At 36.7% G+C, this 15,348-nt stretch overlaps 1 protein-coding gene across 6 annotated transcripts in view; it reads right to left on the bottom strand.

Annotated features, from left to right (window-relative positions):
- The window catches only part of LOC124181203 (pleckstrin homology domain-containing family G member 5), a 185,482-nt gene that overhangs the window by 159,589 nt on the left and 10,545 nt on the right, over positions 1 to 15,348 (bottom strand). For all 6 annotated transcript variants that reach the window (XR_006870403.1, XR_006870406.1, XR_006870405.1 and 3 more), the window contains 3 exons: positions 11,704 to 12,140; positions 1,751 to 1,844; positions 1,585 to 1,675 (listed from right to left, as the gene is read on the bottom strand). Coding sequence is in view for 1 of the 6 variants with exons in the window: in XM_046567530.1 (XP_046423486.1) it covers positions 1,585 to 1,675; positions 1,751 to 1,844; positions 11,704 to 12,140 (622 nt within the window). In the remaining 5 variants the exon portion in view is untranslated. The remainder of the gene's footprint in view (positions 1 to 1,584; positions 1,676 to 1,750; positions 1,845 to 11,703; positions 12,141 to 15,348) is intronic.

The raw sequence follows: 15,348 nt of genomic DNA on the forward strand, positions 1-15,348 counted from the left end.
GACGGGATAACGTTGCGAGAAAAAAGTGAAATAAGAAAAAAAAAAAAAAAGAAAAAGAAAACTGAGGCAAAACCCAGCTGCCGTATAACAAAGGCACGTTTTTATCTGATTGTGAGTGAATTTTATTATCAATCGCTACGACGCGCGTCTAAAATCAAATTATGAGGATTTTTTCATTCTTTGTACAATCTTCAATTCAATCTGATTTATACACTTTTATGTAGATTTGGATTTTTATTAGACAGACGGGGTAATTCCGCAGAGTTGATATTAGAACCTAACTTTCTTTTTCTTTCTTTCCTTCGATATTTATCTATCAAAGATGTTTCATGCCGTTCTTTTTTGCATAACTTTAGGATATTCTAGATAAATTCAAAATGGCAGATCAGATATCGCTTAGAGAAAACGAAAACCACCACAATTTTTCCGAAAATTAATGTTTGTAAACCTTAAGAGTCGACTCTTCTAAAACTGAGTGCGAAATATCGATTTTTAAACTGAACGATCCAAGTTGGGCAACCAAAAATTCAGAATTCGTAAAGTTCGATTTTTATCTAACAAAATCCTGCACTTTCTAAAACTCTCTTGATATTTTAGATCCGTGGTTTGAATTTTGCAAAATCAAGGTCAGCTTTTGGTATTTCTAACTATATAGCAATTTTCGTTAAAAAGTTACACGATTCAAAACAGAATTCGATCATTGTTTGACCGAATTCGGTTTCAAATTGCATTGAGACAAATCCCATTTCCAAAAATCAGTCCAATGCAGAGTGCCTCATGTTCAATGTATTGATAAGTTCACGTCATACTAAAAGCAAGTCATTCATTTCTGTAGATCCGAAATATCAATTTTGAAACGGTGAAGATCCAATATTGTAAATTTAAAAATTAGAACCACTGATCCGAAAATCATGTGGAAATAAATTTTTCGCTTTTTAATCCATATTGACGTTCCGCGTTTTGGGAATTATAATTTCAACGACAGATTTCGGAAAAACTCGAAGTAAAGCGCTTTGAAACGAAATTCAACAAAAATGGGTTTACAATTTATCAAAACACAAAATGGCTGCCGCCAAAAGTTATCAAAGGGTTGTTTCACTCCCTTAACCAAAAGTCGGACAGTTACAAACGAATATTTCTAGCCATTTTTATCATCACAATTCCCGTACTATTTTATCAAAATCAGAAGGAGACCCTTATATAAGGCGTTCTCCACCAATTCAGCCACTTTTTTTTAACCCTCTCGGATCTGTTCCATAATTGGTTATACAGGAGTACTACTTAAAGGTACTCTCTGTGAATTTTTTCCGATTTTTGAACTCACTCGTTTCGGAAATTATGGTTTTTTTTTTTGAACCCATATATCACGGAAGTTCAATCTCGGGCAAATCGGGCAAAAAGAAATTTAACAAAAGAATGTTATTTCTTTTCATAATCTATTTAATGCGATTTATGTTATATTTTTAATGCCATCAAAAAGACTTGTTTTCGGCAAAAAAAAAAAAAAAAAAATAGAAAAATATCGAGATCGACGATGCCAAAAAACGGCCAATATCAACCCGTATAATAACGAATTTTACTCACACATTCGTTGTCGACGATTCATCCTCCTCGAGGTTTTCGGGGGCTGTAAGAGCCGGCAGACTTGAGGCCTCGAAAGGGGGCCGAGTGAGGTCTGAAAAACGACCAAAGGGGATAAACAATTCGATATGAATGTCAGGTCGGTCATTTTGAGCCCAGGTTTCCTCACCTATTCTCGAGTCATAGTAGTCGCTATGACGTCCGAAGGGTGGAAGGGTCTTTTCCTTGCGGGTCGATGTCCTTTTTCTGGGGCCGAAAGTCGCCTGCAACGAGAATACGAAATGGAGGTCGGTGATAAGACGAGGTAACGACGCCTTCCGATGGCGTGTCTCGATGATAATATTTACTCAGCTACAAGCTCGCATCATGACGACGTCGTAAATCGACCCAATTTCAACCTCCGTACATAGGGTACCATCGATAAAAAAAGATTCGTCTAAATGTGCAAATTTATTTTACAGGTGAGAGATGGTCGGTGATAATCTAGGTTAACCCCATGTCATGCTTACATTTTTCCTTACCTACGATTTACTTGAAATTCTACACAAATTGGCATTCGGGGTCGCTGATTACGAATCTGAACTCGAAATTCAAAAATTCACAATGGCTGACACACAAAAACAAGAAGAAAAATGTTGACAAAATTCAGTAAACTTTTTATCGTTTATGTATAAATTGGTATTCGATTAGCAGAAAATTGTTTTTTCGTGATGATGTACAAAGAATTTCGACCATTTGTTTATATCTGCCATTTTCAAATACATGATCGGGTGTACAGTATGAAGTAATCGCGATGTCCGAATGGAAGAAAGATATGACAAAGGTGAAATCATCGCGAAATCATCAAAAGTCGAACACTCAAAAACTGACAGCTATGCCATTAAATGCGCAAAACTTTAAGACAGAGTCATGGATTTAATACTGAAACGAAAAAATATTGAACTTGGGGTTTCAATTCGCAGGATATAACCAAATATCTACTTTCGTTAAACTTAGGTATTATTAATAACGGATGTATCATACATGCAAAATGAGGTGAACTTTTTTTAGTACGAATATGGGTATCAATGCGGTTCGATAAGTCTACCAAACGTATAAATCTGGTTGTGCGGGTCCGAAGGGATCAAGTCACTGGAAATCTCGGTTTAAAGAAATATTTTCAATAATATTAGACGTTCCTCAAATCGTCTAATGTACTTCTAAAGAACGTTGCTTTTTTCCACGTGACGTACTCAGACGATAAAGAAGACGGAATAAAACCCTAAAGCTTGTACGCAAGATGCCCAAACTGAAAGAAAATTTTTCCTCCTTTCTTATTTGGTCTGAAAAGTTTATTCAATACAGAATCAGTCCCGTTTTCAACGGTCAGTTTACAGACTAAAAAACAATTTCAGGATCGCAAACCTAGTTTCGTACAAACACGAAGAATTACACAAGTACGTTAAAGAGATTCTCTTTGTCTCTGTTTCTTTGACATGTACACTGGAACGGAATTTCCTATTTGCTTTCATTTATATACATATGTAAGTTGAAGCCTCGAAGCCCTGTATTCTCAGGAGTTCCCAAACTCAAATTGAGTTTTCTGGAAATTCTCTGGACTCAAAGAAAAAATTTCAAAGGGCTGCCTGCTCTGGATCCGATTCTCTCTTTGAGTCGCATCACTCATAGATCATGGGTCCCGACCCAATTATCCGACTTTTACCGATCAAAAGACGGTATACAGAGCGTCATTCCTTTCGAAAAAAAACAACATGCAAAGAGAGGTAAAAAAAAGGTCAAGGAAAAGAATTTTCTTGAATAAGTTGGCGAGTTGACGAACCCAGGCTTCATTTCAATTGCTTGGTGCTAAAAAATGTCATAAAAATCGCAAGGAAGGCTTGTTGGAAAAATGAGTTACCAATTGTCGTGACAATACTTAAGACACATGGATATAAAAAATTTTAAGAGCAGATGGATCTTACTTCCAAAATAAGACAAGCTAATATTTGACGAATAGAACGTTTCTCACAATGTATAATAAATAAATACTGAACTGAATATTTTCATGCCATGTAGATCGGGAAAGCATTTCATACAATTTCTTGAATATGATTTTTGAAACAAGTTTTCTAAACAAATTGAAGAAACGAAACAAATTTGGCCACTCGTGGCGCTACTGATACTTGCGCTCGGTCTCTATCGGAAAATGTCCCCATGACGTCAGTACTTGGTTATCGGCGCCATTTTATCACCACATAACCTAAGTTTTTAATTTTAATGAAGGAAAATCGAATTCTTGGTGTTTAAAATTACTCGTGTCACATGGATTAATTAAACATAATCAACAATCTACCTGTTAATCTACCATCCGCACGAAAAAAACACGATCAAAGATCAGCTCTCAGCCTGGTAACATTAGTTTGATTTTTTTCCACCAGATGACGAATCGCAGAGAGCTTCCCATGCTGCATTTTTTCTCTTTCTTCGGTCAAAATTATCGCAACTTTTGACTATAATAATTCGATAAATATCTAGTTATACGTTAACTATAGGAAAAATATCGATTCTCACCCCACCAGCAACCCCCTGAAGTAGTCAAAACAAGCTTCGCGGAGCTCGCATGCATCGGTCAGATCAGCAACGGTGCGAAATCGTTGCGTGTGACGTTCGCCGCGGATGACGAGCAAACGATATTATCCCGAAGCCTTGCAGCCTAGACGTCTACATAACTGCCACGCCAAGGCGATCGATCGATTAGCTTTAGTGTAGGCTGGTACATACCTTCGCCGAATGGATGTTTGCGTCTCGGCACGTACCAGCCAGCACCGTGGGTATATCTCGAAGTACCTGCTGTCTATATTCCATGTAGTATCGGCTCGAATGGCGAGGGGAAAAGTGGGCCGGAGGAGCGGAGGCGGGGATTTTACGTAGAAGCTCTGGGGGATGATGATTATTTGATCGGTAGTCACGCGCTAATTAATATCGCCCCGATCCCGAGCCTCATCGTCCTTGTTATTCGTCATCGGTTCATTTTATCGGGAGTTTTCGACAAAGGTTCTAAACGCTAACTATCTTGTGCCGGCAGATAGGCAACCGAAGTCACTCGGGTCTCACACGCTGTAATTATGTCATGTGGAACTGAGGTTGCCTATCGACCGGCGCAAGATCGTTAGCGTCGTTAACCTTCAAGGAATCCTACAGATATACCGTTCGAGTAAAACCAATTCGTTTCAATTCGACTCACCCCTTTCTCTGTAGGAGCTTTAAAATTTAGTAACGTTACCGCGATGGAACAGTGAAGCAAATATGACTGTTTTGTTATTTTAGAATGACTTTGAAGGTGTTGATTTTCTAAATCGTCAGTATGTTTCGCTATTGTTATAGTTTTACTTTGAAATAAACTTTTTTCTAAAAAATGCATCGTCACCTTAACCTTGGAAACTTCAACCCCGTCTTTCTCTAAATTTTTCATAAAAATATTGACCATTTTTTTTTTCTCGTCAAAAATTGACCTTCCCTGATTAACTTCTCACTCATATATCTTCTCGGGTCACGAAACTCCATAAATTTACCATTTTTATGGGAAATTCAAAACGTGCTATTACCTAGTTTTTTAATAGAATTTCTCGTAGAATATTGTGGTTTTCGTTATATATCTGCTAGGTTTTGAACTTGTCTTCAGTAACTTTACTTTGTAAGAGAAATGTGACGTCTAACCATGTTTATGGAATATAATTTCGTACAAATTTTTCGTAGATATTCATAATCTTACAGAGAATCGTCATTTGAAATCGATATTTTTTCTGCGCGACTCTATAGAAAACACAATTTCTGTGTTTCTGAGTTTCAGATTTCCTCGATAGGTGTAAAGCCACATCCAAATTTCATCAACGGCTGTGAACATAATGAGATGAGAAAAGAACGACAAAGAAAAGCTCGAGTGTCGTGCAAAGAAACAACGTAAAGTGTTTTCCTGTGCCTGATAGTCTTGAGAGAGAGGGTTTTAGTGTTCACGTTGCGCTTCGCCAAACTCGTACAATTGGCTTATCGGTTCTTTGTGTCTCCGTAGAAAGTTGCCAAACTCGTTGATCATAATTCCGAGTATAAACAAGCCTGATTAAATTTAGCGAGTCTGCAATTTCTTCGATACTGCAGCACGTTTTAAACTTTCAAGGGGTCAATTTGTGTAACGCACACGCGATAAGAAAGAACCGAGGCTTTTTACAACTTCTTTTCAACTACCTACTCGTCGGAAGTAAGTGTACAATTGAATAAAAGTTAAGCGTATTATTAACTTGACAGGTTATACGCCATGCCGTGTTATTTCGTCGATATGTTGTATCGACAATTTAACATGCATATCGGTATGCGCCTGCATTTATGCAACTCAGGCTCCTCCTTACCGATCGAAACTTGTTTCACGATCGACGATTGCAGAAATTAAGAGACAAATGTCGATCGGCAAAATGTGTTCCGAGTTGTCGGAATTCAGGCGGAGATCGACAAAATGTATCCTGAATTGCATAAATGCAGGCGGATCTACCTTGCAAACAACCTACTATATAACATAGGTATACTTGAAATCGTGAAGATTTATCTCGAGCCTCGTCAAGGCCAGTTGATAATTAGTCCCTTGAATTCAGAGGCGTAAGAAATGGCGAACAAAACGATTATAAAAAGGTTGCAACGAGGTGAAAGAGCCACGTAGAGTCTCGGCGGTGGATTAAGTTCTCCGCGAGATCCGGCGAACGTCTGACAAAGAGAAAATTAATGCAAGTGACGAAAGTACAGGAGGGGATTCTTCAACCCGAGAAACAGCAGCCCCGAGCAAGTATAAGAATTCGCAAGAGTCAGTGGCGCCTGCTATATACTCGGCGACTCTCCACAGCCACTCGGAATTACGCGTTCTCTCTCTTAAAAAGCCCCGTCCGCCCACCATTTGTATGTCAGAGAATCGGGACTCGTACCCCCTAATAACCCTAATGTAGGGCTAATGGTGCCTGGTTCGCCCACGGTCTGCGAGTACTTGGGGCTAAATACTACCGCACCACCCTCTTACAGATTAAATCGTAGCGTTTCGCCGGTAGAAAACGATTTAAAGAGAGGAGAGGGGGGGGGGGGGTGGTTTACAGTTTGGTAGGTCTAAAATCATATCTATTTTTAGGAGTTTTTTTTTTTTTCTTTTTTTTTTTTATTCAAAGAGTATCAAAACACTTGGAGCAACTTGAGTTTGAGGGCTTCGTTATTTATATTATTTATAGTTTCAACAACATTTTAGAATTTTTCCATTCAAATCAATAACAGAATGGCGACTTGACGCATATAAGTAGCGAACGACCACATTTTCAATCCGGTGGGGCAGATTCCTCGATTAATTTTTATCCGACCGACTTAAAATTTTGACACAATCTTTGAAACTTGTTTATCGTTTCGAGCTGGTGGCTAGATTTTCGAATTTCGATCCCAGTATTTTTTTATATATATTTTTTTGAGCAATTTTTTGGTCGAAATTCGAAATTTTTTGTTCATCATCGTATGTATTTGAAAAAAAAAAATCTTCCATCAGTTACAAATTGGACAGTGATGTCAGGAGAAGCGCCACCGCAAAAGCCGTCGAGTTCGGAGTCGTTGGCTACTTATATGCGCCATGCCGCCATTTTGTCATTGATTTGAATAGAAAAATTCTAAAATGTTCTTGAAACTATAAACAATAAAGGCCTCAAACTCAAATTCCTCCAAGTGTTTTATGGATCAATGGGGACGCACATTCACCGATCGCAATCAATTTCCACTATGTGATTGAATTAAGTTTTTTTCAAATAGCCACTTTACCATAAGAACTATGATATACATAGTGACTTGAAACTTTACTATTGTGAAAGTTCGGTAACATAATCATTAGTATGAATTCCAGTAGAATCCTAGTATTCCTGTTTTATCACTAAACGATGTACCGACCGAGTAACTAAATCGTACGTCACACTTCTTTCATTTTCGAGTAACGAAGTCGTTTCAAACTTTGGTAAATGTAGTATAGTTTATCCAATCCAGCTCGTACCATCATCAGGAAAAAATAGAAAAATTGACTTAAATACTGTGAATACACTCGCAGATGATTGTAATTCTAATCTACAGTCAAGTCCCACGTACATTTCGTATCTTTTTTACGGATTTTCAGCTCGATTATAAAACCTATGATTTTTTGAAAGTTTGAAAAAACGAGAAAAATTCATATATGTACATAATTTGCGAAATTTATTTGTAAAACTTGAAGGTCCAAGACTCTGCGAACACCCTTAAAGGAGGTACAATTTTTGCCTAGCAGAATTCATAAGAGCAAACTTCACTCCAATCACAGCATGCAGACTGCATCGTTCGATATCTCTACGCTAGCATTGTCCGCAAAATCACGCTTATAGATCGTTTCATGAATTATTCAAACCAACCGATTACTATACATGCCCATACGTGCACATTGTGCAGGAAATGGAGATGGATTGATTCCAGTTAATAAAAAGAGATCCGAATGAAAAACACTAATTCGCTGCTTATAGCGAGTACTGCAATTACTATTCACCTTGTCATTTGCATCAAAGATTCTTAAGCTGATTATTTCTACAGTGAAAACCACTCACGATACTTCAATCGCAGAAGATTGAAGGATCGATAGATCTAGATACGCAGATCAATTTAATCACCTAATTGTGTATACCTACTTTGGAATAAAACGGTAGAATACTGATCAGCTTCCAGATGGAATCCATTGCAAAACTTATTGCAAATATTTCTTATGGTGTGAATTTTTATTCACCGTTCATGAGACGGGTAATTTTTATTTGCTTCTCACTCACTCATCGTTTTACATCAAAGGTTTTCATTTTCAAGTAGATACTAAACTTCGAAACTGGTTAAATACACAAAATTTAATCACAACCGCAAAATGAGTATACACACATATATATATATATACATATATTCGCATATTCTTCGGATTCCTTATCGGTAAAGTTTTATCTAAAAATTGATAAAAAAAAAAAGAACGAAAAGAAAAAAAAATGTAAGATATCTTTTGATCTGACGATTCTTCGGCATGATTCAAACCGAAGTAATTTTTCACCGATCAATGTTGCATTACACATTTTTTTCCACCACGTGGCATTTTTGCACCGGCTCTCATCGAACGACGCTGAGAAAGAATGGATTCTTAAACGTCTCGCGAGACTGACCGAGACACGCAGACTGAAAGAACGTCCGGATGTAAATAACATTATAATACTACCGGCGTGTTTTCCCGGTTGCGATAGTGAATCACGGTCCGCGTTGTGTGTAATAGGAAGATTTGAAAGTAGCAGAAGCGACGCGGTGACGAAAAAAAAAAACGGTTACTCCTTTCCAGAGGATCCGTATATAGGGCATTCCCTAGCAACTCGACCAGCTTTCAACCTCGCGATTTTTAATTTGGTTAAAAAAAATTTTTGTTTTTACGATAATAACGATAAATAATGTATAGTCGATTCTCCAGGATCACCGATATTTTCAGTGTTAATTGTTTCCGGAAAATTTGATTTCTCGTGATGAACATTTTAAGTTCAGCTTCGGTATTAAGTACGTTTTTCTCTATTTTTCTTTGTTTTCGACTCTGTAACGAGCATGTTAATCGATTATAAAAAGGCAGAAACTGGTTTTGAGCAGAAGATTTGACGAAAGTGTGATTAAGAATATTGAAAAAATTTAACATCACCTCTTTAACATAACTTCACAAATTGCTTCCTACAGAGTAAATATATTTAACAATTTTTCAAAAATCATAGAGATTCGAAATCTTCAAAAAACTTGAGAAAAAATGGTTTCATCTTAAAACAAATTTTAATAATATGGGGAAAAAAAAAGAAACTACCAAGAGCGTTGACAAATTTTCGGAAATTTCAAAAAAGACGCGGTAAAATTCTTTCAACATCTCGATAACAGCGGCATAAAAAACATAAAAACAAAAAAAAAAAGAAAACCCGCAAACCAGGCGTCGGAAAGTCCGCACTTTGTTTCCGCGAAATCACTAGGCTTCTGTTGAGCATGTGTGCGTCCAACACCGACAAACGGCGTAGTTTTTCACAGGGTGAGAAGGGGAAAATTCCCGTTGGGAGCCGAACGAACCGAGGCGGCGACGACGAACTTCGGTCGATATTTAATTATCCGCGAGGCGAAATTTCTCGTAATTGGATCTTTGCACAAGAAACATTATACATACATACATGTGTGTGTATCTGTTTCAGTGTGTGTGTGTGTGTGTACACTGTACAGGTATACATATAACAGGACCAGCCCCACCGCCACGCGATGCGAATAAAAAGGAAGAGTGAAAAAAAAAACACATTTTTTTTTTTTTTTTTTACTTCCCTCCATCTATGACACGCGATTATGCGCGAACAGGTGGTGGGTGATGTATGTAAACGTACGTTTTAGTAATAAACAATAAAAACCATCTTATCATGGTGTTTAATCGACCTAACGAGGCAGACTTAATTGTTTTCAATTTTTCGGCGTCATTATTATTGCATAAGTTTGTAACGCGTTCGATAAACATTATACACGTATTATTATCAGCCGTCGGAACAATTTAATTTATCATCGGATTCTTGGATTGTTAAAACTGAAGGAGGAAAAATTAGCCACAAATTAAACAGGCGTATCGTAAAAATGAGAGAAAAAAAAATCCTAATACCGCTATCCGATTGGATGAAATATGTACGGGATGTCGAAGTAAATAAGAGAACAGGAAACAAGAAAGAAAAATAAAATACGACGAACAAATGATCGGTTTTGGCTGGATTCGGTAATCCTAGCCTTATATTTTATGCAATTCACTATACGGCAAGAAAACAATAAATAGGGATCTTCATGTGCGTAAAATTAATCAACTATTCGATACAGGAAATTACGCGTGTCTTTTCCAACGAAAAGGTTGAGTTCTGTGATTCGTCAGACATTTTATGTCAGCTACAAATAGAATTGAACGGTTGGTACGATGGAGAAGTCATAACATATCACAAGGAAGTGGTTATTTAAACACTATCGCGGTTCACGTTCCGCGATATGCATTTTTAAAGTCGTGAAATTCATTTATGCGATGAGACAGAAGTGTTACAGAATCGTTTTGAAATGAAAACATGAATAACGCGTTGTGAGGAATTTTATTAAATACCGTCATCCGGGATGTATTAAAAGACTGTTTTCTATTATACCATTAATTAATCGTGTAATAAGAAAGTCATTTATTTACCAAGAATCGTCAAGTCGATGGAATGAAATTTCGCCCAAGCAAATAAATTTTCTAATTACAAACGCGTATAAAACGTCAGAAGTTGATTAACTTTTGTCCACCTCGTGGATAATAAAATCCTCGACGAGTCGAGCCGAATGATTTATTTACAAATACTGTAATAAAACGCTTTTCGTTATACGAAGCGAGATAAATTACAGAAATTAAACACAAATTACTATCAGCATAAACAGATTATTCGAAATTTGCACCCAACCGCTAAATGAGAAAAAATTTCTCTTTAAAATCTCTGTGCTTGTTAACGATTTGTTCATTTCTTGAACGACAATTTCACGCATTCTTAAACGACAATTAGAAACTTTTTTATCTATGGAGTGTGATAATTGCAATCTGAAGTGTGGATTTCAATTTCACTCCAACAATACGGCACATTTATTTTCCCTGAATTTATCCGAACTCACCAAGTTAAATACGCAGTTTTGAAAAATAAGGATCGGTATCACATAGCTTATAAGTATAAACATCCTTCAACCAATTTCGAATTAAGAATTCCGTTCAAACTTTCCCCCCAATGTTCATTTTTTCTAAATTGTCTTTTTTAAAAAGGTATTGCCGCTTCCATAGGCATTTTTCATCAGTTTCAAAAGCTGCAAGCGATTAGAAAGCAGAGATCAATAATTTTGGAACGCATTGAAACGCAATCTTCTCGTTAGAATAACAAAAAATCTGTGAAACGTTGATTTATTCCTCAAGCGAAAAGATGTTCCTCGGTGAATGATTGATAATTACCTATATATATATGAAGAATATAAAAAAAAAAAAAAACTGAGGAGAAATCGAAAGAAAAATTGTCGAAATATGCTTACAGGATGTTTTTCAATGAGACTTTGAGCCCTGGCAAGAATTCTCCCGCCAAATTCGTCCTCGAAATGAGGATATTCGGGAGAATTCGAGGCGATTGGCTGCGCGAACGACGCCCGATGATCTACGGCGTCTCGATCCTCCTCTATCTCCTCCTCCTCCTCCTCCTCCTCTTCGCTCTGCTTCCGATCGTCGATTATCTGATCCTCGGTGAGGGAAACGAGGCTGTTGTACCAGTGCGCCCCACGAGTCCTGTAAGGAGAGGGTGACTCGTGGAGGTGGTTCAACTCCTTGCTAAAGCTGAAGCTCCGCCGAATCGGCGCCAGTCCGCGATTTATCGCAGCCGGTAAATCGGCGCTCCCTCTTATCAGCGCGCCAAACTTTCGACGAAGCGACGGTTTCCGTTCAAGCTTACCGCTCTCCGGTTTCGACTTTCCACCACCTGCGGAAAGCGCAAAAAATTCCTTAGCTCCGGTTCTCGTTAAGTACTCTATGGATGGCAGAAAAGGATGTAGGAACGATTTCTGTTCGATGTTTCCTCCGCAAATTTTCTCGAAAAATCGTTTCGGATTACAGAAATAAAATTCAGTTGAGAGTAATACAAATTTTTTGTCTTTCAGACGCGTGTGGAGACCGTCAAATAATGTCAGAAAAGAGGGGAGAGTTAAAATTGAAAGGGGAAGGAAAAATTTTACTGCCAATGTTTTCCCGGAAATTTGTCTCGAAATATCGTTTCAGATCGCAGCAATAAAATTAACTGGAGAATATTTCAAATTTTGTCTTTCACGTACTTGAGGAAATCAATAAAAATTGTTCAACTCGAGTTCTCGTGTTACTTGAAAACTCAAAAAAGGAGCAGAATTGAAAAATGAAAGGGGAGAAGCAGATTTCCTGTTCATTATTTTTCTGGTAAATTTTTTGTGAAAATCGTTTGAGAACTCTGGAAGAGATCAAATATTAATACAAAATTTTTCAGAGTTTATTACGAAAGAGATCGAAATTTCACTGTAACCGCTGAAATTGAATTCAAGCTGAAACGAGTATCCCTTAATGTAAACTTCAAAGTGAAATTCTTCTTCAAGATGTTTCGAAAATTATAAGATAAGCACGTGGAAAAGACCAACATGTTTGTGTAAAAATGTTGGAAATTGATGTGATATGAAGAATTTTGTGGACATCGAGCTGATCAAAAAACTATACTTATTAAATATGAAAACTTGAATCACCTGTTTTGTATTACTACCTGAAAATTTCCACAATTGATTTATGAAACAATTTTTCCAATGACATTTTCGAAAAAGTCGAATTTCACCCAAGCTGAAAATAATTAAACTACCTATTCCGAATTACTGCAGTTGTTCAAATCAACTTTTTGCACAATATATCTAGAAAAAAGTGTACTAAAATGTCTGCAAATTCGACCCGACTCGAGTTTTTGAAAGGAAAATCTTATCGGTAAAACAGCGAGCTCATAATTTTTGTTCTAAATTTGTCCCAAACTAAAACAAAAAATTGAACTGCCTATTCTGAATTACTGCAGATGTTCCAATCAACTATTTGTACAATATATCTGGGAAAGAAGTGTACTAAAGTGTCTGTAATTTTGACCTGACGAGAATTTTTGAAAAGAAAATCTTATCGGTAAAACAGCGAGCTCATAATTTTTGTGCTAAATTTGTCCCAAACTAAAACAAAAAATTGAACTGCCTATTCTGAATTACTGCAGATGTTCCAATCAACTATTTGTACAATATATCTAGGAAAGAAGTGTACTAAAGTGTCTGTAATTTTGACCTGACGAGAATTTTTGAAAAGAAAATCTTATCGGTAAAACAGCGAGCTCATAATTTTTGTGCTAAATTTGTCCCAAACTAAAACAAAAAATTGAACTGCCTATTCTGAATTACTGCAGATGTTCCAATCAACTATTTGTACAATATATCTAGGAAAGAAGTGTACTAAAGTGTCTGTAATTTCGACCTGACGAGAATTTTTGAAAAGAAAATCTTATCGGTAAAACAGCGAGCGCATAATTTTTGTTCTAAATTTGTCCCAAACTAGAAAAAAAAAATTGACCTGCCTATTCCGAATTACTGCAGATACTCCAATAAACTTATTGTACAATTTCTATAAAAAAAAATATACTAAAATGTCTACAAATTCGACTCGACGCGACTATTCGAAGAGAAAATTTTATCGGTAAGACAGGGAGCTCATAATTTTTGTTTTAAATTCGTCCCAAACTAAAAAAAAAAAAATTGACCTGCCTATTCCGAATTACTGCAGATATTCCAATAAACTTTTTGTACAATTTCTATAAAAAAAAAAATATACTAAAATGTCTACAAATTCGACTCGACGCGACTATTTGAAGAGAAAATTTTATCGGTAAAACAGTGAGCTGTCAACTTTATTGCGTGTCCAAGCCATTCAGGTAAGTTTACAAGATGAAGCGGAGACCTGCATTACAGGAGGCATGACCACAATATAATCGAGTACAAGAGTTATGCTATCTTATCGGAGCACCGAGGGACACGGAAACATCTATAATTAAAAAACGCAATAACAATAAAAAATAGAAAAACAAGAGCGAGCGATAAGCGAGCTCGACGCAACGGCGGCGAGTGCTTTTAACATGCTGTCTTCTTTTTTTACCTCGGCGAAGGTTAAGCGACTCTGGAGGCTTAATGATTGGTTACAAGACCGTGAAAAGTTTTCCGCGCACGCGAAAAATTCTCACATAAATTTTTACAACAAGGTAAAATTAGCGCGAAAAAAATTGTTGGCAATTACAACAAATTGAAGCGAAAATACACGTAATTATATCGGACGATCACAAAGTGCGAGGGGATTACGCCGGTAAAGTACAATAATTATTAATTATGTTCTCAGAAAATGTAAAATAAAATTTAACAGCGAATCACGTTTGAAATTCACGGGAAGGAATTTATACAAACGCGTAAACCGTATTACGAAATCTAAAGCTAGTCGACAATGAAATTTCATTCCGTTTAGTCATCGCGATGGATTTTGGCACCGCCAACATATCGACTTTGGGCTGATTACGGCCATTTACACAAGATACTCGAAACGTGTCTGCGGCGGTGAATTTTTTTCTATTCGTTAATTATCTTCTTTCGTGTCTTCTGAATCTATCGTCAGCGGTATTATTTAACTTAAGGATTTTCAATCTCAACTATTAATTCAAGTTATTTATCAATATACGGAAAATAAAGTACTGAAAATCCATGATTATACACTTGTCGATAGATTTCGTATCGCAAATTCCAGCCTAATGACTCGACGTAAGGATTCATAGATACGATGTGCTAAAGAAGATTCGCCTTTCCGGTTGATTGCGAGATTACGTTGTTGCTCTCTGCAAAGCTGGTCGCAAGTTTAAATATCCAACACTTTCGGTATACGCATAAAATAGAATTAATTTCTTTTTTTAATTTAATTTTTTTTTTTTTTTTTAGAAAGTCACGAGGTATCCAATTTAAAGCTTGGCAATCTAATTATTTCTCTGATCTGCCCGACGATGGAAAAAACTGAGTGAAAAAGGTTGAAGCAGGAAAAAAAAAAAAAAAAAGAAAAAAACCAATTTAACAAACTACGAGTGAATTATAAATGAACGCGAGGCAAAGACC

The sequence above is a fragment of the Neodiprion fabricii genome, chromosome 4 (assembly GCF_021155785.1).
Source record: "Neodiprion fabricii isolate iyNeoFabr1 chromosome 4, iyNeoFabr1.1, whole genome shotgun sequence".
NCBI classification, from domain to species: Eukaryota; Metazoa; Arthropoda; class Insecta; order Hymenoptera; family Diprionidae; genus Neodiprion; species Neodiprion fabricii.